General features: G+C 41.6%; 1 protein-coding gene across 9 annotated transcripts in view; it reads left to right on the top strand.

Moving 5' to 3' along the window:
* Positions 1-25,287, top strand: part of PDE4DIPP2 (PDE4DIP) — a 238,182-nt gene that overhangs the window by 132,266 nt on the left and 80,629 nt on the right. For all 9 annotated transcript variants that reach the window (XM_070367402.1, XM_070367396.1, XM_070367387.1 and 6 more), the window contains one exon: positions 1,384-1,501. In XM_070367402.1, the coding sequence (XP_070223503.1) occupies positions 1,384-1,501 (118 nt within the window). The remainder of the gene's footprint in view (positions 1-1,383; positions 1,502-25,287) is intronic.

Genomic DNA, 25,287 nt, shown 5'->3' with positions numbered 1-25,287 from the left:
CTCAGTTGTGACCCCTGGGACTGTAGCCCGCCAGGCTCCTCTGTCCATGGGATTCTCCAGGCAAGAATACTGGGGTGGGTTGCCATTCCCTTTTCCAGAGGATCTTCCTGACCCAGGGATCACACCTGCATCTCCTGCATGTCCTGCATTGGCAGGCAGATTCTTTACCACTGAGCCACCTGGGAAGCCACACACACAGGAATAATAATCACAATCGGAAATTTTACATCTATTACCAGCATGTTTTCCAAGGACAGGTATCTCTAGTACTCAGACTTACACACAGAGAAACAGCAAGATACGCCTTGCACAAAACTGTTGATTTGAACCTGGGTTTATATACATCAGCCCAGCATGCAGTCTTTGACAACTGAATTCTGGTCTGAATTTCCAGCCTCTTCTCTAGCCATTGTCTCTTCCCACCAGCCTTTTCCCTGCCAGTAACTCTTCCCCATATATCTTGTATCTTCATACCTTCATTCCTTTATTTAAACTTCTTCCTCTGAGCCTATAAAACAATCCAGTCTTCAAAATCTCTTCTCCTGAGCTTCCCTCAGGCTCCTCCAAGTCAAATGAATGACTTCTTTATCTTTCTTCCTGTAGCTGCATGACAATACTCACTGTACTATTTGGTTCATACCTCTGGTAGGGTAGCACTTACTGTGTAGTCTATCTGTTGATATATCTGTGACTCCCTATTCCCAAGACTCTTGGCACACACACCAAAAAAAGTTTAACTTTCTGTAGAGATTGTGTGTTTTCCAACTTTATATCACCAGTACATTGGGGATGCATTGAATTATATACATAATGTGTATATGTGTGCCTAGTCATGTCTGACTCTTTTTCAACCCCATCGACTGTAGCCCACCAGGCTCCTCTTCAGGGATTCTTCAGGCAAGAATACTGGAGTGGGTTGCCGTTTCCTCCTCCAGGGGATCTTCCTTACCCAGGGATCGAACCCACATCTCTTGTCTCCTGCATTGGCAGGTGGATTCTTTACCACCTTGCTACCTGGGAAGCCCATATGCATAATGGTTACTTGAGAATTGTTTTTTAACTGCAACAACAATAACAAATAAAAAGACCCACAACTTCTAAGAGTTTTATACTTATGGTCTATAGATCCATGAATTGGCTTCAGGAGGTCTATGAACCTTACTTACATTATGACAATGTAAGCAAAAAACTCATTTGTGTGTATGTTGGGGGGCTGGGGCAGAGAATGCATGGCTTACTGAAGAAAAGTATCAAAGAGTTCAATGATTTTAAAAAGGTAAAAACTGACTGTACCAGACCATGCTATCTTTGGAGTGGGCTGAAAAATAAAGTTAGTAATGTATCATGACCGTAATTGTTGTTCTTACTTTTCCTTTGCTCCAGAAAAATTGAAGAACTGAGTCAAAGCCTGACTGCACAGGAGAAACTTGTAGAGCAGCTGTCTCAAGAGAAACAACAACTGCTACGTCTGTTGGAGGAGCCAGCTGACATGGAAGTGCAGGTGAGGTTTGGGCTGTACTTCCTGAGGCACCTGCTTCATGCTTTTGGGAGCCCAGCTTTACATATAAATGTGTTAGTGTTTATTGCTATGTAAGCAATTACTGCACTCAGTGGTTCAAAACAACATGTATTTATTACTCCAGAGTTTCTGTGGGTCAAGAGTCCAGGCATGACTTAGCTGACTTTTCTGCTCAGGGTCTCACAAGTCTGAAATCAAGGTGTCAGCTGGGCTGCTTTCTCAGCCAGAGGCTCACTTAGGGAAGGATCCACTTCTAAGCTCCCTCAAGTTGTTGGAAGAATATGGTTGTGCGACTGTAGAAGTTATGGCAGCTAGTTTCTTCACAGCAGCAGTGGAGAGAGACAGTCTCTTACTTCTCGACACTCTTTTAAGGGGTTCACCTGATTAAGTCCAGCCATCAGTGTACTATCCCTTTTGGTTAACTTAAAGTCAACTGAGTAGGGATCTTAATTACATCTGCCACACCTCTTCACTTTTGCCATATAACATTGCATAACTATGTAGCGATATCCCTCACCTTTGCCATTTTCTGTTGGTTAGAAGCAAGTTACAGGTCTCCCCACATTCAAGGAGTGGGGATTATACAAAGGTGTGGATACAAGGAGGTGATGATCACAGGGGCCGTCTCAGGATTCTGCCTGCCACGCTGAGTGATGTATAGCAATAGAGAATGCATCGTGGTTTTAATATTGAGCAAAGAACCCTCACCGCTGTGAAAGTAATTGCATTCATCTGTATGGTGGTTCTTGGAGGTTACCTCAGAAGGAGCTCCTCTTCTTCATTCAACTTTTAATTTACTAAAAATATACTTTATGAAGGAACCCTAGGATCCATCTCTGCTCAAGCAACATAAATAATTACTAGGTATTCTTACAAATCTTAGATCAATGATGAAGCAAAATGTGCAATTTAATTTATTGGTCACATATACAAAGGTTGGAATCAGGTTAAAAAGAGTAGGGCTAACAATGTGTATAAAGCAGTGTTTTCCACCTTTCCCATATCATGACAAAAAATAGCTAATAATAATAAACATGTAGAAAATGAAATGATTTACAACATAATCAAGTTGCTTAAGTGACTTTTTCTCATTTTTCTCGTTATCAACTGTTCTTTTTTATTACTCAAGTCATAAATAGCAATTACATAAAATAAAATCTGAAAATTCAAATAAGCAAAAAAATGTTTTCAATAGCTATGACCAGTATAAAAGAAATACAGTTTTTAAACTTGAGACCCTGCAATAAATTTATTCATTAATTATAGTTTTAAATAGTAGCAAATGATAATATTTATAAGAGGCGGCAGAAATGGATGGAACCTCTCACTTGAAAGTGGCCAGCCTGGGTGTTTAGACCACAATGAGGGCAGAAGAAATCACTATCTTGACTGCACTATCAACCCCTTGGACTCTAAATCCATTTTGGTTGGAAAGCTCTGGTTAACAAACTCAGAAAATGATGTGCATACATGTAATTTCATAGATATGAGTAAAAATTAAAGTTCATAGGCTTTTTGCAGCATATATATTGAAATATATGGAAGATCCCACAACATTTTTTTTTAATTTTATTTTATTTTTAAACTTTACATAATTGTATTAGTTTTGCCAAATATCAAAATGAATCCATCACAGGTATACATGTGCTCCCCATCCTGAACCCTCCTCCCTCCTCCCTCCCCATACCATCCCTCTGGGTCGTCCCAGTGCACTAGCCCCAAGCATCCAGTATCGTGCATTGAACCTGGACTGGCATCTCGTTTCATACGTGATATTTTACATGTTTCAATGCCATTCTCCCAAATCTTCCCACCCTCTCCCTCTCCCACAGAGTCCATAAGACTGTTCCATACTCACAACATTTTAAAATTTGAAATAACTTGGTTGGAAATTAGAAGAATTGTATTTCTGTCCCGATTCTTTCTTTATTAACTATGGATAGTCACTTCTATGGATACATCACTTCTCAGCCTCCATATGTGTAAAATGGGAAAAATTAGCCCAAATAATCTCCAAAGGATCCTTATAATTTTGACATTCTGAGTTCAGCATCACTGGGGAAAGTGTGTAGTCCCCAAGATAAGCACTTTCAAAGAAAAATACTCATGTAAATTCTGTAATAAAATCACTCTCATTGTTCTAGTTTTATATTTACAGACACATTGATGTGATATATTTATGTACACATATTTATATAAGCACTGAAATGAGTATATGTAGTTCAGTATTTGAATGCTAATAAGGGGAATTGAGTTGGTATCAGTTTTTAAAACAGACTTGAACAGAAAAATTATAATTTCAAAGAGACTAAATTATTTACCAATCTATCCTAAAGGAATGCTTAGAATAAGTTAAGTACAGTGTCTAGAGGATAATAACATTGGGTGAGCAGAGAAAAGAAATACATCAAGTCACATAAATTGTACTAACTTGATATGCTTCTTTAATGTTGCTGGGACCAGTTGATTGAGGGTCTCTGTTACTCTGAAGTAAGTGACTGAGGCTGGTCATGGTTAGAGGTGATTACCTGTGTCTACCTTCTGACCTACCCACCACCTGAGACCTGACGGCATGACATCTCAGCACAGGGGTGGGCCACTTTTTTAGGTGTTGTCCAGAATACCCAAGATGGAAAGCTCTGCCATAGAGGGCCTCTGACAGTAGGTCCTCTCAAATGTGGAGGAGAGAAAGCCTCCCATAGTTCACTTTCTAGTTACTCCCTTTGGGTGTGTGCCTTATGAAGGAAAAAATAAATTGGCACCAAGTGCTGCTCAGTATACATAGAATTATTTTATATTATCATTTCCTTCTCCAAGGGGTCTTCCCGACCCAGAAGTTGAACCCGAGTCTCCTGCATTCGCAGGCGGATGGGTTCTTTACCACTGAACCACCTGGGAAGCCGAATCATCATCTCTAAACAGCCCAAAGAAGACTGGCCAGAGAGTCAGCTTTATAGTGAGCATTCAGATAATCCTCTGAAAACTTCTCTCAGTGTGTGTCCAGGTTCCAAAAGAAAACAATGTTTTGGTCACAGTGTTTCTGTCTTACATTCTATGGCCTAAACAGAAAGAAATTTGAAATTTGGGACTATATTTGGGACTATTTAGCCATGCTCAAGTGGTTCAGATTGTCATAATGAAAGGATACAGTCAAGTCCTTTTTAGAGAAATAATCTTGGTCCTTCAAGACCAATTCTAATATGAAGTCTCTTGAGTTTTAATTAGGGAAGCAGAGTGGTATGAAAGAATGAGCTCAGGTTTTGGCATTTGATTCCAACATAAACACTTTTTAGATGAATGGCCCTGAATAAGTTACATAGCCCTTCCAAGTACAGTTTCCTTCTCTGTAATGATTACAGGTCTTTGTAAGGATTAGAAATAATATGTTTATAGTGCCTCAGTTCAGTTCAGTTGTTCAGTCGCTCAGTCGTGTCCGACTCTGCAACCCCGTGAATCGCAGCACGCCACAGTGCTCAAAACATGGTAACTACTGTTATCATTACGCATGTCAACAACCTGGACGAAAGTAAGGCTATTCTTAAAATGAGTAGCAGCTAAAAAAGACATAGTCATCGAGTCGGATATTGCAGACTTGACTCACATTGCACCTATCTTTGTCTGACTAAAGACAAATATAAAATTATTAAATATAGCATATTTGTGAGATTAACGGTCACAGTTATCCCTTTGGACCTGTTACCCTTGCACATAGTAAAACTGGTTCATAGGCAAAGACCAAACTCAAAGTTACCAGTTTGTGTTATTGCTCCCCAGGAAGACCACAGCAGAGTGTGAATCCTTCAGGGTAAATTGGTCACAAAGAGAATCATAATCTCATTTTAGTCTCCTAGACACACAAAAAAATATTGAAGCACTTTCTATAACATCTTGGGATCATGTAGTTATATTCTAATGGTTCAGATTATTATAATATTGAGACCTAAAAGTAGTCACAGGATTTCTTAATACCTATTCCAAGTATAATTTAAAATATTTATCAATGAATATTCAACAACTTTTCTATAGTAATAACATCAGTATATATGGTAGCATTTTCTGTGTGCCAGGTGCTACTCCTCTAAATACCTCATATTTTAACTCAATTTAAGTCTCATAGCAACCCAGTAAATTAGACACTGAACTACATGAAACATAAAAAGAGATTAATTTATAATAAACCAGTGGTCATATTAATATGTAAATTTTAAGGCACAGATCTATTAAAGGATATAAAGAAATAAGCAGATGCTTGTATGTGGAGTCACAGCTTCAAATACAGTCTAATGCAGGTATATTACATTGGCAATTCAAAAACAGCAAGTGGCAATGTCAAGGTGAAAAGCTCTTGGTAAAATTTCCAATAAAGAACTAACATGCTGCTGCTGCCGCTAAGTCTCTTCAGTCGTGTCCGACTCTGTGCGACCCCATAGATGGCAGCCCACCAGGCTCCCCCATCCCTGGGATTCTCCAGGCAAGAACACTGGAGTGGGTTGCCGTTTCCTTCTCCAAAAGAACTAACATAATCCTCCTTTAATTTACATATCAGTTTAATTCATAGAAGATTCAGAGTATATTAATGTTGGGTTCCTATATACAACAGAACTAAGTCCTAGATTCAGATGATTATATAAACAATTTGATTATTTCCATTAGTGCCCAGTGGAACATTTGAAAGTCACTCAGATTTGGGGACAAGGCTCTGTCCTGCCTATTGCCAGTTATGTTGTACCTCTAGCCCCACTCATCATTGAAACAAGAAATGCCCCACAAATTTTCAGTGCATTCTAGGATATGGCTTCTTGATAAGAACCACTGGTCTGGGCATCCTGGCCTTCAAAGGGTTTAAAATCCAATAAGTGATTGGCATATAAACAAAGTATTAAAATGCAGCATAACAAATGGAGAGAAATATAAGAAATATACTCATAGTACTAAGAGGACCCAGAGAGGAAAGGGATTATCTCTATCTTTGGAAGTCAGAGAAAGCCTCACTTGGAAGTCAGCCTGAAGCTGGGGCCTTAAAGACTGAGTCCCTAGATAGACAGTAAGAGAAAGGCATTCTAGGCACGGGAACAATATGTACAATGGTATGAAACACACTCAAGGAATTGGGAGTCATTGGTATTACCAAATATACGAAAAGTGTTGAAGAATGATGGAATATATAGCTGGAAAGTCCCATAAATGTCAAGCAAAGGACTTCATGTTCTAGGTGCGGGGTTCCCAATCTCTGGGCTGCAGAATGATACCTCCTACCAGATCAGTGGCAGAATTAGATTAGAAATTAAGTGTGCAATAAATGTAATGAGGTTGAATCATTATGAAACCATCCCCCCACCCCTAGTCCATGGAAAAATTGTCTTCCATGAAGTTATCTCCAGGTGTCAGAAAGGTTGGGGACTGCTGTTCTAGGTAATGAAGAACTAAAAATTAAAAAAAAAAAAAAAAAAGCAAAGGAAATAAAAGCCTTTGAAGTGGCATTATAGAAAGGCAATCCTGGTGGTTGTTGAGATGCAGGATTGACTGAGCAGATCACTGATGTCATTTCCCAGGTGCCTCAGTGGTAAAGAATCTGCCTGCCAAGGCAGGAGTCAAAAGAGATGCTGGTTCAGTCCCTGGATTGGAAAGATTCCCTGGAGGAGGAAACAGCAATCCACTCCAGTATTTTTGCCTAGAGAATTCCATGGACAGAGGAGCCTGGCAGGCTGCAGTCCATAGAGTCACACAAAGTTGGACATGCATGCACTTGGGATAGCAAATCATAGTTCAGTGCAGCTATTAACTGCTTCAACCTAGCCCATTCTGTGGATTAGATAAAAGTAAAGAATATTATAAAACCAGTTATAGAGCACTTTGCCTATATAGTGAAGTGTGACAACTCTTTATTTGTGACACCCCAAGCCCTGATGCTGGAAAGATTGAAGGCGGGAGGAGAAGGGGACAACAGAGGATGAGATGGTTGGATGGCATCACCGACCCAATGGGCATGAGTTTGGGTAAACTCCAGGAGTTGGTGATGGACAGGGAGGCCTGGCGTGCTGCAGTTCATGGGATTACAGTCAGACATGACTGAGCGACTGAACTGAACTGAACTGAAGCCCTGGATGCAGGTGTTATCCTTGTTTGCTAACAATAACAGCATCTTAGTTCTACTGTATTATACTCAAACTGTAATCTGCCATGCCTCCTGTCACCACAGGAGCCACACCTCCACTATGTGAAAGGCACAAGTTAAACTTCTAAGCTCTGGGCCTGCTCCACAGAGACTGAAGAATTTTTTCATCTCCAGCAAAGCCATCCCCAAAACCCCTTACAGATGTTAGGGAACAAAGGAGCTTGAGTTCTGAGGAGTGATTCACTTCCTCCACCTCCTCCCTGCTGCTGCTAAGTTGCTTCAGTCGTGTCCGACTCTGTGCGACCCCATAGACGGCAGCCCACCAGGCTCCACCATCCCTGGGATTCTCCAGGCAAGAACACTGGAGGGGTTGCCATTTCCTTCTCCAATGCATGAAAGTGAAAAATGAAAGTGAAGTCGCTCAGTCGTGTCTGACTCTTTGCAACCCCATGGACTGCAGCCTACCAGGCTCCCCCGTCCATGGGAATTTCCAGGCAAGAGTACTGGAGTGGGGTGCCATCGCCTTCTCCGCCACCTCCTCCCAGCCCTCCCAATTGGGAACTCCACACCTTGGCTTCAGAAGAAAGACAGCTCACAACTCATACACTTCTAGGTTTGAGTTGTTCAAATGTAAGACACTCATCTTACCCCTCCTCCCATAGATAAATATTTTACTTCTCATGTAATCCCAGTACGAAAGTCTGGACTGAGAAATAATCTCTGAGCTTCAGAGAAAAAATCTCTGAAGTTTACTTCAGAGTCTTCCTCAAATAAGAAAGACAGTTTTGATAAAAATTATTTGATTTAATTTGTTTTACTATCCCTCTAGCTGTTTGCCTTTTTCATTCCACCAGAACATTGTGCGTTGTTGTTGCCTCTAAGTTGTGTCCAACTCTTTGCAACCCTACCAACTGTAGCCCCCCACGCTCCTCTGTCCATGGGATTTTCCAGGCAAGAATACTGGAGCGGGTCGCCATTTCCTTCTTTCCAACCCAGGGATTGAACCCGCATCTCCAGTTTGGTAGGCGGATTCTTTATTAGCATCCATTTTAGCTGGAGTGTACCTGGAGAATTGTTATGAACGTCTTTTATATAATTAACTCCATAGAACAACAACAACGACAATGCCACAACCTCGACATGCCATGGATTGGCAACACTCCACGTTTGCTTTCAATGCTCCATGTCCATTCAGATCAACAGCATGTTGTGACCACCCTGCTCAGGAGCTTCGTGATGGAGCTGTCAGGCCACGGCAACTGCTCTACATCTTTCTTACTAGGGACTCAGAAAACCTAATAAAGTGCAGTTTACAAAGTGTTTTTCTCTTCCTTAGTGAAGGTATCCACAAAGTTGCAGGCAAAAGCCGTCAGTTGTTCTAGTTATTTATATTATTCTCTTCTTCAGAATCCAATGTGCCTGCTCAGTTGCATCCGACTCTTTGTGACTCTTCGGACTATAGCCTGCCAGACTCCTGTGTCCATGGGATTTTTCAGGCAAGGATACTAGAATGGGTTGCCATTTACTCTTCCAGGGGATCTTCCATGACCTAGCATTGAATCCACGTCTCCTGCATTGCAGGTGGATTCTTTACCTGCTGAGCCATCAGGGTAGCCGCTTTCTACGGAATGGTAGAAGCTTTATTTAAAAGAACTTTTTAAATGAAATCAGACCCGAAGGGTATGAAGGCAGGAGACGAGATAATATCCTTGCAAAGGAATATCTGGAGAAATTCTTGCTTTGTTTCTTTTTTTCTCCTCTGCATTCCCCCCCACCAGTATTATATAAACACCATTTTTATTGTGTGATTACACTGTGGTTGGCCTAAAAAATGACACAGGACAACAGACGTAGGGGAGTCATCCATTAAGCCATCAGGACCTTCCTCCTCACACAAAGCAGCAGCCACTCGAGCCATCGCATTTATGCCTTGTTTCGAACCTAATGTAAATATCACTGCATGCAGTGAGGCAGATTTCCTAAAATAGCTAACATTCCAGTGTTACCATGGAGACATCTGGTGTAGAAGGTTAAGGCAAGAATGCACTCTAAATGCTCAAGGCAGAGACTAAAAACCTTTCAAGGATTAGCAGCTCAGGCAGCTCCAGCCAACTTCATGTAAAGAGATTTTTTTTTTTTACAGCAGTTTTTCAGTATCCCCTTCTTAAGCTGATGAAATTGAAGCTAGAGACTCATTTATAAATCATCATTCAATGTCGGTGTCTTCCAGACAAGCCTTCATCGGTAACGTGTCTCAGAAACAAGCTTTATCACCCAAGGCAATCATAGTTCTGTTAGAGCAGGAGAGGAGGTGGAAAAATGAGGGGTTTCTTTGCAACTTTATTTCCTGAGCACTTACAATGCACAAGGTACTGTAAGGTGAAGGAAGAGAAGACAAAAACATACAGTTAGTCTCTGACTTCTAGGGATTACAATCTAATTGGAAGATAAGAAAACCTCTGATGGAAACAAAATACAAGGCAGAGGAGAAAGGAAAAAAAAATCAAAGAAAGGGGCTGGGTGGGCAGTGAAGATTCTGGTCTGTGAGAAATAAACAGGATTTTAATAAGAGATTAAAAAAATAATAGACATCAATTTATTTATTCATCCAATGGAGTACCTCAGAAGATAACACGATGAGTAAAGTGTGGTTCCTCTTCTTAAGGAGCTTATCTGCCTAAGGGGAGAAGGCAAAATGACACACATATTACTATGGGTATAAAAAGTACTTTGGAAGTTCAGAGAAAAGAAAGATAGGAAGGGATTAAGAAAGGCAGCTTAAAGGAAATACTTGAGGCTGGATAGGGCTTTGACAAGTGGAGGTGGTAACAGTGGGAAAGAGTGTTACAAGTAGCTAAGAGAGAGGTAGGAAATCTCAGGGTAAGGAAGCAGCAGGTGGAATAGTGAGGATGTGAGGGAGACAGTGAGTTTAGGCTGGAAACATAGGATAATGCTGGAGTCAGAAGACCTTAGACGGCAGGTCAAGAGGTTTATAATTGTGAGTTAAGTCCTTAGGTCTCCAGGTTACTATGCAGGAAAACGATATATTGAGATGTCTTAGAAAGATTAATCTGGAAGGAGGAATGAGTAGAGGAGAAAGAAGGTGAGAGGACTAACTATTATGGAACTCTATTACTTAAGATATGAGGCTGCTAGAGGGCAACCAAGAATGAAAGATTTGTGCTAAGGCAAAAGAACGAAGGCTCCAATACTTTGGCCACCTGATGCAAAGCACCAACTCATTGGAAAAGACCCTGATGAAGGGGAAGATTGAAGGCCAGAGGAGATGGGGGCAGCAGAGGAAGAGATGGTTGAATGGCATCACTGACTGAATAGACATGAATTTGAGCAAACTCTGGGAGACAGTGGAGGACAGAGCAGCCTGGCAGCAGCAGTTGATGGGGTTGCAAAGAATCAGAAACAATTTAGTGACTGAACAACAGCAACAAAAGAATGAAATAAAATTTTAAGATATAATAGCCTGACAATGCAGGAGAAATAAGAGACACAGGTTTGATCCCTGGGATCACCTGGGGAAGATCACCTGGAGAAGGAAATGGCAACCCCAATCCACTCCAGTATTCTTGCCTGGAGAATCCCATGGACAGAGGAGTCTGGCAGGCTACAATGGGATCACAGAGTCAGACATGACTGAAGCAACTTGGCATGCACGCAAGTGATTCATTTATTTATTCATTCACTCATGTAATCCAGTCAGTGACTATTTATTGAGTCCCTACCATAGCCAGACACTGGTGCAATTAAGTGCTGGAGAAACCATAAGAATAAGCATGGTAGAGTCCTTCCCCTCAGGGAGCTTATATTCTAATAAGGGAGCTAAATAACCACATAATCAAGCAAATAATTGCAAACTGTGATAAATACATTGAGAAAAGAAAAAAGAGCAAGGATTGGCAAACTATCTGGCAAAGACCAGATAGAAATAATTTAGACTTTACAGGCCATAATATTTCTGCCATTGTAGCACAAGACCAGCCATACACAATACATGAAGGACTTGGCATAGCAGTGTTCCAGTTAAACTTTATTTACAAAAACAGGTGGGGGTTGGGTTTAGCTCCCAATTCATAGTTCCCATGACCCTTAATAGATAATTAGGAGGAAAGAGGGGGAGGCACTATAGGTTAAGGGAAGATGGCAAAAAAGAATTCCGTCTTTCCTGGGATAATTTTGAGATTCCCTCATGGCTCAGACAGTAAAGCGTCTGCCCGCAATGCGGAAGACCTGGGTTCGATCCCTGGGTCGGGAAGATCCCCTGGAGAAGGAAATGGCAACCCACTCCAGTACCATTGCCTGGAAAATCCCATGGACAGAGGAGCCTGGTAGGCTACAGTCCATGGGGTCGCAAGGAGTCAGACACGACTGAGCGACTTCACTTCACTGACACATATAATGCAGGTACAAATAGTAGTTGGCCACTTGAGAGTTGAACTCAGAGGAGCATTCTGGGATAAAGATATTCTTTTAGTGGTTCTGGGTACCAACTGCAATATGTGTGTTCCGAGCAGGAGCACTTCCCACACAACACTGAGCCATTATTAGACATAGCAGAGTGTCCGAGAATTCAACTCAATTCTGATACTATCTACCTGGAGACAGCATCAGAGCCCACAGTTAAGGATTCAGTCTCACCTTAAGCACTGCCTCCACACCCTTCTCAGTGACCCCTCCGTCCATCTCCTTCCCACCCCTGGGGCTTCAGACAATGGTTACAAATCCCACTTTATCACCTGTGCCTCTGTCCAGCAATAGATTAGAAGTTTCAACGGCCTCCTCCTTGGACTTCAGACACCAGTCACAAGTACAGACTGTTACATGTATGACCAACTTGCTAGAAATTAGAGGTTCACATGATACAATCTCCTCCTTGGGTTAGATTAATTTGCTAGAGCTGCTCACAGAAGAGAAACAGTTTACTTACTAGATCACTGGTTTATTGTATAAGGATATAACCCAGCAACAGCAAGATGAGAGAGATGCACTGGGCAAGGTATACGAGAAGTGGTGAGGAGCTCCCAAGCCTTCCTTTACCAAGCACAGTACTCTCCCTGAATTTCCGGGCATTCACCAACCCAAAAGCTGTCTGAACCCAGTCCTCTTGGGTTTTTATGGAGGCTTCATTACAAAAGCATGGTTGATTGGGTCATTGGCCATTGGTGACTGACAGCCTTCAGGTCTTTTTCCCTTCCCCAGAGATTGGGGATAGGACTGAAAATTCCACCAGATCACCTTACCTGTCTCCTGAGAAACCTGTATGCAGGTCAAAAAGCAACAGTTAGAACCTTACATAGAACACTGGACTGGTTAAAATTGAGAAGGGAGTATGTCAAGGCTGTATATTGTCACCCTGCTTATTTAACTTATATGCAGAGTACACCATGCAAAATGCCAGGTTGGATGAATCTCAAGCTGGAATGAAGATTGTCAGGAGAAATACCAACAACCTCAGATATGTAGATGATACCACTCTAATGGCAGAATGTAAAGAGGAACTAAAGAGCCTTTGCTGCTGCTGCTGCTAAGTCGCTTCAGTCGTGTCCGACTCTGTGCGACCCCATGGACGGCAGCCCACCAGGCTCCTCTGTCCATGGGATTTTCCAGGCAAGAGTACTGGAGTGGGTTGCCATTGCTTTCTCCAAAATGACAAACCTAGACAGTGTATTAAAAAGCAGAGACATCACTTTGCCAACAAAGGTCCATATAGTCAAAGTTACAGTTTATTCAGTAGTCATATACAGATGTGAGAGTTGGACCATAAAGAAAACTGAGCACTGAAGAATTGGTGATTTTGAATTGTGGTGCTGGAGAAGATTCTTGAGAGTATGTTGGACAGCAAGGAGATCAAACCTGTTAATCCTAAAGGAAATCAACCCTGAATATTCATTGGTAAGACTGATGCTGAAAGTGAAGCTCCAATACTTTGGCCACTAGATGCTAAGAACCAACTCATTGGAAAAGACCCTGATGCTGGGAAAGATTGAGGGCAGAATGAGAGGGGGACCACAGAGGGTGAAATGGCTGAATGGCATCACCGACACAATGGACATAAGTTTGAGCAAATGGGAAGATAATGAAGGACAGGGAAGTCCGGCATGCTACAGTCCACGGGGTTGCAAAGAGTAGGACAGGATTTAGTGACTGAACAACAATAACAATTATGTTCCTCTGGTGACTACCCCACGCTTTGAGTCACCTCATTAACATAATAAAAGACAGCTTTATCACTTTCATCTTTTAGGAAATGCCAAAGATTTTGGATTCTGTGCCAGAAAGAGGGACAAATCAAATATATATTATTATTAATCACAGTATCATAAATATAAGTTGGAAGTTATTAATACAAAGATGGAAAAGGCTGTGTGTGCTTAGTCACTCAGTCGTATCTGACTCTCTGAGACCCCATGGACTGTAGCCTGCCAGGCTCCTCTGTCCATGGGGATTCTTGAGGCAAGAATACTGGAGTGGGTTACCATGCCCTCCTCTAGGGGGATCTTCCCAACCCAGGGAAGATCCCAGGGATTGAACCCAGGTCTCCTGTACTGCAGGCGGATTCTTTACCATCTGAGCCACCAGGGAAGCCCATCACAGTATCAAAAATATAAATTGGTGGAAAAGGCTGAGATGATATTGAAAGAGAATGAAAAGACAAGTGAAAGTGGCCTAGGACTGACTCACTCTCATTGAACACCTACAAAAGGTTCATAGTGGGTGTGACTCTGAATTTACAAATTCAGTTGTATAGGAAATACCACATTACTTTCCTTAAATCAATTTAGTGTTACCCTGAGTCCTTATCCTAGTCAGGCTGGTGGGAAATTAAACTCCATTCGTTTGGTACTTCCTCCTCCCCACTCTCTGTTGTGTGACGGACCATAGGCTTTATCAGATGTCAAAGCATCAAGGAGACTACTCTGATCATTGGTCCACCGATAAAGCACCCCTGCCATAGCAGACACAGTTCTACCAATCCTAAGTGGACTCTTTGATGGAGCCTAGACTAGAGTTTATCCTCTCCAAGTCACCCAGGCCTTCTCCTCTCAGGTCCGGCTGCTTCTGCAGGACACTAATAATGGAGGTGGGTCCCTGTTTCTCTTTGACCTCCCACCTCCACCCCATTCTCTTCCTGATCTGGGTGAAAACTCACCCTTTCCTCTTTTGTTGACCTCAAAGATATTTCTCTCTTTTCTCTTCCACACTGGGACACCTGGCTTAATCTTTTCAGTGGGTTTAAAATTTTATCCAAGTCAGGAAATGCATTTGGCTTTAGTCCACCTCTGTTCTTTGCTCTGCAAAAAACTAGTCAAAGGAATGCTAAGGGCTTTAATTATCAGATTTAGGAAAGAGGTGGGTGGGGGTATACAGGTAATACCTCTATATTAAAAAATGTACCTTGTCATCATTTGATCAGGGAAGAAATGTGAGATGAGCTGAAAGGGAAATAGGTTAGGATATTTTCGTATAGATATTGAAATGCCAGGCTAAGGGTTTTGGATGCTGTAGCTAGTGGGGCTTCCCTGGTAGCTCAGCTGGTAAAGAATTTGCCTGCAGTGCAGGAGACCCTGGTTCGATCCCTGGAGAAGGGAAAGGTAGGTAGTGGACATGCTATAGGTTGTGGACAGTATGGATCTTTGCCATAAACGCTCTAGAAATAGTATGCAGGATGATTAGAGACTTAAGCATCTAAGGCTGTGTAACATGATGCAGGTTTCAGGTTTTAAGAACCCTAAAAGGACAGTGTAAAATCACTGCAGATGGTGACTGCAGCCATGAAGTTAAAAGACGCTTACTCCTTGGAAGGAAGGTTATGACCAACCTAGATAGCATATTCAAAAGCAGAGACATTACTTTGCCAACAAAGGTCCGTCTAGTCAAGGCTATGGTTTTTCCAGTGGTCATGTATGGATGTGAGAATTGGACTGTGAAGAAAGCTGAGCGCAGAAGAATTGATGCTTTTGAACTGTGGTGTTCAAAAGGATATCCAACCAGTCCATTCTAAAGGAGATCAGTCCTGGGTGTTCTTTGGAAGGAATGATGCTAAAGCTGAACCTCCAGTACTTTGGCCACCTCATGTGAAGAGTTGACTCACTGGAAAAGACTCTGATGCTGGGAGGGATTGGGGGCAGGAGGAGAAGGGGACAACAGAGGATGAGATGGCTGGATGGCATCACCAACTCAATGGACGTGAGTTTGAGTGAACTCTGGGAGTTGGTGATGGACAGGGAGGCCTGGCGTGCTGTGATTCATGGGGTTGCAAAGAGTCGGACATGACTGACAGACTGAACTGAAAAGGACAGTGTAGGGAAGATGTGAAACAACATTTCTGAACACACTAGAGATGCTCAGAAATAGGGTCAAAAAGAATTTAGCATTTGGCTTAATAGGGAAGGATTCTGAGAGGTTAAGGTGACACCTCTTTAGTTTACAAGTCTAACCTGTTGTGGATAATAGTTTATGCTTGACCTCATTCCTCCTGATGTTTGTCCAGATAGTGACAATGTTAACTAACCCTCTCATTCTTGAAACTCCATTCCCCTCTCACCTGTGTTTGTTTTTTTTTTTTTCTAAGATTTATTTTTATTTCTTTGGTTCCAGTTTTCATCTTTATCTATTTGTTTCTTGTTTATTTTTGGTAAAATTGTGCAGCATGTGGGATCTTAGTTCCCAGGCCAGGGAGACCCCAGGCCTCCTAGTAGAGTCCAGTAGAGTCCGAATCACCAGACCGTTCAGGAAGTCGCCAATTGTTTTTTGTTTGCTTGCTTTTGTTTTTTGGCTGTATCCCATAACCTGTGGAATCCTAGCTCCCTGACCAGGGATTGAACCCAGGCCCCTGCAGTGAAGGTGGTGAATCTTAGTCACCGGACTGCTGGGGAATTCCCTCACCTGTGTTTTGATTGTGGAAGAGCTCTGCTTAGTTTTTCCACTTAGTTTTTCCCTCGGTCCCTAAATACTGCATGTCCCAAATAAAACTTTGTATAATCTTTTTGCATATGGCCTCAACTCCCACATTTCTGTTTAGACAATTTTTCTACCAGTCTTCTAGACCAAAACCGTTATCACCATTTTTAACCTTTCATCCTCTCTGCATCAAGTCCTGCTGTTCACGCCTTCAAAATGACTCATATTTACCACTTTTTTTCCCGTTTTTATACTGTACCACATTATCCCACATATGAATCATGGCAATGGTTTTTTTTAGCAAGTCTTCCCTGTAACCATCCCAAAATCTTCAAGCCATTCTGTTATCTGATTTCCCTAAAATAAACTTTTCATCATGTCATTCTTTGCTCAAATTCATAACACCAAGTCCAAATTCTTTTGCCTTTCTCAAACATTAACCAAATTATAGTTGCTAAGGCCCACCATAGCATAGGGTCTGGTTTTCAGGTGGCCTTTCATATATGTTCTTTGAATGAGCAATTTTTGAGAGGTACAAAGTGTAAATATAGATACATGGATTAGGATCAGATGTCCCACAAAATCCTCTTTACTGACAGGCTAGCCCAGATTTAACCTAACTCCCAAGACTTTTCATGATGCTACTTTCTTCTTCTTCTTCTTTTTTTTTTTTTTACTTTTGCTTTCTTTCTCTTTTTTTCCTTTCCTTTGTTTCCTCCATCCTAAAACCCATTTCAGGTCCCACTCTTGTCCACTTCACCTGAATTAGCTCACACTTATCTCAGCTTTTTCTGCACTTACATTGAAGTTGTCAGTACCATTTAGTTTCCCAATCAGTTATTCTAATTGTAGCATGCACATTCTCACCCCTTCAACTAAACTGAAAACTCCCTGAAGACAGAGAAAAAAAAAACACTGAGTTTGCATAAATTCTTGCTCATCAGTTATTAACAAGTATTTTGAAATTCATTTAAACAGCTGTGGATATTTAATAACATGAAAGCCTGCAGTGTTTACTGTATTAAGATAAGTTCTGCTGATAACCATATTACTACAGTTTGTAGTTGAACTGGAAGTCTCCTGGTATTAAATCAACTGTTTTGAAATGCTGTGTGTTTAATTAATGCAAAGTATGATTGCTTCTGTCTTCTTCAGGATTTCTAACCAGCAGAGGGAAATCATTCACATGCTTGTGGTGCTACCATAAAGTCTAACTGGCTTGACTTTGATATTCTCACATTTCCTCATCTGCTTTTGTTTCTCTGCCAGAATGACTTTTTTGAGGGGGAGGGGGGCATAGTTTTTAGTAATTAGGACAGCTATTTTCAATGTCATAAACTAGGGTGATGAAATCTAATACAACTGGTTTGGACATAGGGATTTTCCACCTCTTGGAAACTCCCTCTCAGCCCAGAATGAGGTCTTAGAAACACTACAACAGAGGGAGTACAAAAGTAGCTACGGTTCTAAGAGCATCTCCCCAGGGCCCCAGATTTGGAGATCAAAATAGAGAGAGTGCAAAAGATCCCGATCATAGTAATACTTAGGAATCTTGTTCCAAAGGAGCATACAGTTCTCTACATTCAACAATTTTGTATGTAGTTCTTCCTTAATGAGTTTTCCCATTTATCTGTAGAACTGATCTTTTAGCTGAGATGTGTCGGAATACACTTTAAGAGAGTTCTGTTTGGTTCTCAGCAGCATCTGTATGATCTGAGAATCTGTTGGGAATACACATTATTGGGCCCTTCTTAGACCAAATGAATTAGAAATGTGTTAAATCTACCTTTTAACAGGCCCTCCAAGTGATTCTGATACATGCCAAAGGTGGAAAAACCACTGTTTAATTTCAATATGTTTATTTTGTAGATTAGGAAATTAAGGGCCAGATATAAGTGATTTGACTTAGGATAGACAGCAAATAGGAGAAGGCAATGGCACCCCACTCCACTACTCTTGCCTGGAAAATCCCATGGGCGAAGGAGCCTGGTAGGCTGCAGTCCATGGGGTCGCTGAGGGTCAGACACGACTAAGTGACTTCACTTTCACTTTCCACTTTCATGCATTGGAGAAGGAAATGGCAACCAACTCCATTGTTCTTGCCTGGAGAATCCAGGGATGGGGGAGCCTGGTGGGCTACCGTCTATGGGGTCGCACAGAGTTGGACACAACTGAAGTGATTTAGCAGCAGCAGACAGCAAATATGTTCTTGTGAATGCATTTGTCAATTCATTTTGAGGGCAAACTGCTGATATATAAAATTAATCATTTGCTTAATTCGTTACATTCATTAATAGCTTATCATAATATGAAAATTTTTCTCAGTAGAATTTTCCTTTATTATGTACTTTTGATAAGTTTTAGAAGCAATCAGTTCAGTTCAGTCGCTCAGTCGTGTCTGACTCTCTGCCACCCCATGAACCACAGCAAGCCAGGCCTCCCTGTCCATCACCAACTCCCAGAGTCCACCCAAGCCCATGTCCATTGTGTCAGTGATGCCATCCAACCATCTCATCCTCTTTTGTCCCCTTCTCCTCCTGCCCTCAGTCTTTCCCAGCATCAGGGTCTTTTCCAATCAGTCAGCTCTTCACATCAGGTGGCCAAAGTATTGGAGTTTCAGCTTCAACATCAGTCCCTCCAATGAACACCAGGACTAATCTCCTTTAGGATGGACTGGTTGGATCTCCTTGCAGTCCAAGGGACTCTCAAGAGTCTTCTCCAACACCACAGTTCAAAAGCATCAATTCTTCAGCACTCAGCTTTCTTTATAGTCCAACTCTCACATCCATACATGACCACTGGAAAAACCATAGCCTTGACTAGATGGACCTTTGTTGGCAAAGTAATGTCTCTGCTTTTTATTATACTGTCTAGGTTGGTCAGTAAAGAAGGTCACTTTCCTTCCAAGGAGCAAGTGTCTTTTAATTTCATGGCTGCAATCACCATCTGCAGTGATTTTGGAGCCGCAAAAAATAAAGTCAGCCACTGTTTCCACTATTTCCCCATCTATTTGCCATGAAGTAATGGGACTGGATGCCATGATCTTAGTTTTCTTCTGAATGTTGAGCTTTAAGCCAACTTTTTCACTCTCTTCTTTCACTTTCGTCAAGAGGCTCTTTAGTTCTTCTTCACTTTCTGCCATAAGGGTGTTGTCATCTGCATATCTGAGGTTATTGCTAGGTCTTACCTTAACAAATGCTTCACTTCAATTATAAATGTATGTGTGTATGTGCGCATGCTCAGTTGTTCAGTTGTTCCCAACTCTTTGAGACCCTGTGGAGTGTAACCTACCATGTTCCTCTGTCTATGAGATTTCCCAGGCAATAATACTGGATTGGGTTGCCATTTCCTTCTCCAGGGGATCTTCCTGACCCAGGGATCGAATCTGTCTTTTGCATCTCCTGCATTGACAGGCAGATTCTTTTACCACTGTGCCATCTATATGGTGTGTACATGTATATAAAATAATATTTTCCAAAGCTCATATGGCTAGGAACTATGAAGTTTCAACTGAGCCTTTTACAGAATTTCTTCTGGGCTACATTTTATTTTCCCAGTCTTCAAAGCTATTCTTACGATAAAGTAGAGGTTGTTTGTTAAGTCGCGAAGTCATGTCTGACTCTTTTGTGACCCTGTGGATTCTAGCCAGTCAGGCTCCTCTGGCCATGAGATTTCCAAGGCAAGAATACTGGAGTGGGTTGCCATTTCCTTCTCCAGGGGATCTTCCCAACCCAGGGACCTGTGTCTCTTGCTTGGCAGGCAGATTCTTTACCACTGAGCCACCAGGGAAGCCCAAAGTAGAAGTTACTTTTCACCAAAGAAATCCCTCAGATTAAAATTTTATGGGTACTTACACATTTATTTACTCCTTTAATCTTTTAAAAATTGAACTAATAATAACATTTAAAATCTACAGATAAAACCATTTAGTTCTGTGAGCTTCAAAATTGTACACATCCATGTAACCATCACCCAAAACAAGATATAGAATATTTTCATCATTCCAGAAAATTCTGTTGTTCCCCCTTTCAATCAGTTGTTACCCTATCTCCCCCCACCCCAGCCAATAACCACTTTCTGAATTTCTATTATTATATAAACAGACTTTAAGTTGTTAGACTTAAATGAAATCACACAGGGTATACTGATATGCTTGTTTCACTTAAGATGCTTTTGTGATTCACTCATGTTGTGGGTATCAGACTTCATTCTTTTTTATTGATGGTTAATATTGGGTTCACTAGTGGAAAAGAATCTGCCTGGCAATGCAGCAAATGCAGGATACATGGGTTCTATCCCTGGGTTGGGAAAATTCCCTGCAGAAGGAAATGGCCACCCACTCCAGTATTCTTGCCTGGAAAATTTCATGGACAGAGAAGCCTGACAGGCTACAGTCCATAGTGTCACAAAGAGTTAGACATGACTGAGCACACACACACTTCTAATATTACATTATATGAACATATCAAAATGTGTTTATCCTGCCTCTTAGTAACACTTTTTTTTCTTATCACAAAATCAATATATGCTTATTACACAAAATTACAGAATACAAATGAGGAAAGGAGAAAGGAAGTCTCCATAATTATACTCTCCAGACGTAATCACTAAATAATAACTTGCATATCCCCTTGAACTTTTGTTTATATAAACTGTCCACAGATATTTATTTTATATATTATAAAAGTTCTCATTGTAGGTTCAAGTTTTACCACTTAGACTCTATGTGTCTTGCTGCTGCTGCTGCTAAGTCACTTCAGTCGTGTCCAACTCTGTGCGACCCCATAGATGGCAGCCCACCAGGCTCCCCCATCCCTGGGATTCTCCAGGCAAGAACACTGGAGTGGGTTGCCATTTCCTTCTCCAACGCGTGAAAGTGAAAGTGAAGTCACTCAGTTGTGTCCGACTCTTGGCGACCCCAGGGACTGCAGCCCACCAGGCTCCTCCATCCATGGGATTTTCTTAAATTGGCACAATTCTTAGTTGTTTTGTCGTTTTTTTTTTTTTTTTTTTTTTTTTTGCCTCAAGGCTTGTGGGAATGTCAGTTCCCTGACCAGAGATTGAACCCAGGCCACAGCAGTAAAAGCCAGTGGAAATCAGTAGGCTGCCAGGGAACTCCTCTTAGTTTTAACTATAGGATATTTCCAAATTTTAAAACTTTTAAAAACTAATATATGAATATATACTTACCACCCCAGATTCAAATCATCCATGGTTTACAGAATAAAAGTAAATGTTCTGTTCAGCTCCCCACTTTGCTTGCCTCCCCAGAGGTAGACAGTATTCAGTTCAGTTCAGTTCAGTCACTCAGTCGTGTCTGACTCTTTGCGACCCCATGAATCACAGCACGCCAGGCCTCCCTGTCCATCACCAACTCCCGGAGTTCACTCAGACTCATGTCCATCAAGTCAGTGATGCCCTCCAGCCATCTCATCCTCTGTCGTCCCCTTCTCCTCCTGCCCCCAATCCCTCCCAGCATCAGAGTCTTTTCCAATGAGTCAACTCTTCGCATGATGTGGCCAAAGTACTGGAGTTTCAGCTTTAGCATCATTCCTTCCAAAGAAATCCCAGGACTGATCTCCTTCAGAATGGACTGATGGGATCTCCTTGCAGTCCAAGGGACTCTCAGGAGTCTTCTCCAACACTCAGTTAGATACAAAAAATCTTGACTAAGATGATATTGGTAAGAACCACAAAGTGCTGAATTTACTATCCATAACTTTTGTTTCTTTTCTTCTCTCTCTTTTAAAAAAATTTTACTTATTTATTTATGGCTGGGCTGGATCTTCATTGCTGTGGGCAGGCTTTTCTCTGATTTCTCTAGTGGGGGCTACTCTTTCTTGTGGAGCGCCGGCTTCTCATTGTGGTGCCTTCTCTTGTGGAGCGTGGGCTCTAGAGTACAGGTCCGGTAGTTGTGGTTCATAGCCTTAGTTGCTCCAAGGCATGGAAGATCTTCCTGGACTTAGGGATCAAACCCATGTCCTCTGAATTGGCAGGACCATCAAGGATGTCCCACATAACTTTTCTCCCGAGTTTGACTTTAAAATTTTTATTTTCAGTTGATCTATACAAAAGTGATCTTTTTAGCTGTACAAAAAAGATCTTCATGACCCAGTTAATTACGATGGTGTGATTACTCACCTAGAGCCAGACATCCTGGAATGTGAAGTCAAGTGGGCCTTAGGAAGCATCACTACAAACTAAGCTAGTGGAGGTGATGGAATTCCAGTGGAGCTATTTCAAATCCTGAAAGATGATGCTGTGAAAGTGCTGCACTCAATATGCCAGCAAATTTGGAAAACTCAGCAGTGGCCACAGGACTGGAAAAGGTCAGTTTTCATTCCAATCCCAAAGAAAGGCAATGCCAAAGAATGCTCAAACTACCGCACAATTGCACTCATCTCACACGCTAGTAAAGTAATGCTCAAAATTCTCCAAGCTAGGCTTCAGTAATATATGAACCATGAACTTCCCAATGTTCAAGCTGGTTTTAGAAAAGGCAGAGGAACCAGAGATCAAATTGCCAACATCCATTGGATCATGGAAACAGCAAGAGAGTTCCAGAAAAACATCTATTTCTGCTTTATTGACTATGCCAAAGCCTTTGACTGTGTGGATCACAATAAACTGTGGAAAATTCTGAAAGAGATGGGAATACCAGACCACCTTACCTGCCTCTTGAGAAGCCTGTATGCAGGTCAGGAAGCAACAGTTAGAACTGGACATGGAACAACAGACTGGTTCCAAATAGGAAAAGGAGTACGTCAAGGCTGTATATTGTCACCCTGCTTATTTAACTTATATGCAGAGTATATCATGAGAAACACTGTGCTGGATGAAGCACAAGGTGGAATCAAGATTGCTGGGAGAAATATCAGTAACCTCAGATATGCAGATGACAACACCCTTATGGCAGAAAGTGAAGAAGAACTAAAGAGCCTGTTGATGAAAGTGAAAGAGGAGAGTTAAAAAGTTGGCTTAAAGCTCAACATTCAGAAAACTAAGATCATGGCATCTGGTATATTGATCTTTGTTATAGCAAACATATTATTCAATGCTAAGTTGCTTTTTCTCTGTTTGTACTGACTTGCTTGTCTATGTCAACTATCTGTGTGATGTCATTAAAGTTTAGAGACTGCAGGTCAGGTGCAAATAGATGGGGAAACAATGGAAACAGTGTCAGACTTTGTTTGGACTCCAAAATCACTGCAGATGGTGATTGCAGCCATGAAATTAAAAGACGCTTACTCCTTGGAAGGAAAGTTATGACCAACCTAGACAGTATATTAAAAGCAGAGACATTACTTTGCCAACAAAGGTCCGTCTAGTCAAGGCTATGATTTTTCCAGTGGTCATGTATGGATGTGAGAGTTGGACTATAAAGAAAGCTGAGTGCCGAAGAATTGGTGTTGGAGAAGACTCTTGAGAGTCACTTGGACTGCAAGGAGATCCAACCAGTACATCCTAAAGGAGATTAGTCCTGGGTGTTCATTGGAAGGTCTGATGTTGAATCTGAAACTCCAGTACTTTGGCCACCTGATGTGAAGAACTGACTCATTTGAAAAGACCCTGATGCTGGGAAAGATTGAAGGCAGGAAGAGAAGGGCATGACAGAGGATGAGATGGTTGGATGGCATCACCAACTCAATGGACATAAGTTTGGGCAGGCTCTAGGAGTTGGTGTTGGACAGGGAGGCCTGGCATGCTGTGGTTCATGGGGTCGCAAAGAGTTGGACGCAACTGAGTGACTGAACTGAACAGAAAAATATCAAATGATCATGTTAGGAGAAGTTCTAGTACTCTAGCTTATTATCCATTTTGAGATACGGTCTTTAAGTATTTCCTCCGGGAGTAAAGAGTTGAGTGCTTTATTTATCTTGTTGGAAGCCAAGAAATGTATAGCTCTCTTTTCTAGTATGTTGATCTTTGTTATAGCAAACATATTCTTCAATGCTAAGTTGCTTTTTCTCTGTTTGTACTGACTTGAATGTCTATGTCAACTATCTGTATGATGTCATTAAAGTTTAGAGACTGCAGGTCAGGTGCAAAATCTTATTAAAGAATACACAATAATACTAAGTATTATTTAGTTTCCTCCCAAAGAGCACTTTTGTTTCATTAATTACTTTGTTTCATTTTGCATTTTCTTTAGTAAGAGAATGGGGCTTGCATCCACAGCCAAAGATGAGGCCTTAATTAATACCTTAGTTTGTACTTTTTGGACTTTTGAGTCCTTGCTTTTCTTGAAGACAATACTTAAGACAGGGTATAGCAGGGTAGTGTTCTGGCAGGCCAGAAACTCCTTGCCTCTGTATATATTCCAAAGATTGTTACTTAATTTCTTCTGACTCTGAAGTTCATATAGCTACTGCTACTGCTAAGTCGCTTCAGTCATGTCCGACTCTGTGCGACCCCATAGACGGCAGCCCACCAGGCTCCCCCGTCCCTGGGATTCTCCAGGCAAGAACACTGGAGTGGGTTGCCATTTCCTTCTCCAATGCGTGAGAGTGAAAAGTGAAAGGGAAGTCGCTCAGTCCTGTCCGACTCTTAGCGACCCAATGGACTGCAGCCTACCAGGCTCCTCCGTCCATGGGATTTTCCAGGCAAGAGTACTGGAGTGGGGTGCCATTGCCTTCTCCATGCAAAAACGCACCTATGGTGAGTTTTACTTGGAAATCTCTTTTACATACTTGGTTTGGGGGTCAGAATGTGCATATTTAGGTGAAATCACAGATGC

The sequence above is a fragment of the Bos mutus genome, chromosome 3 (assembly GCF_027580195.1).
Source record: "Bos mutus isolate GX-2022 chromosome 3, NWIPB_WYAK_1.1, whole genome shotgun sequence".
NCBI lineage: Eukaryota > Metazoa > Chordata > Mammalia > Artiodactyla > Bovidae > Bos > Bos mutus.
The sequence above is the reverse complement of the archived record's forward strand: the minus strand, read 5'-3'. Positions and strand labels throughout refer to the sequence as shown.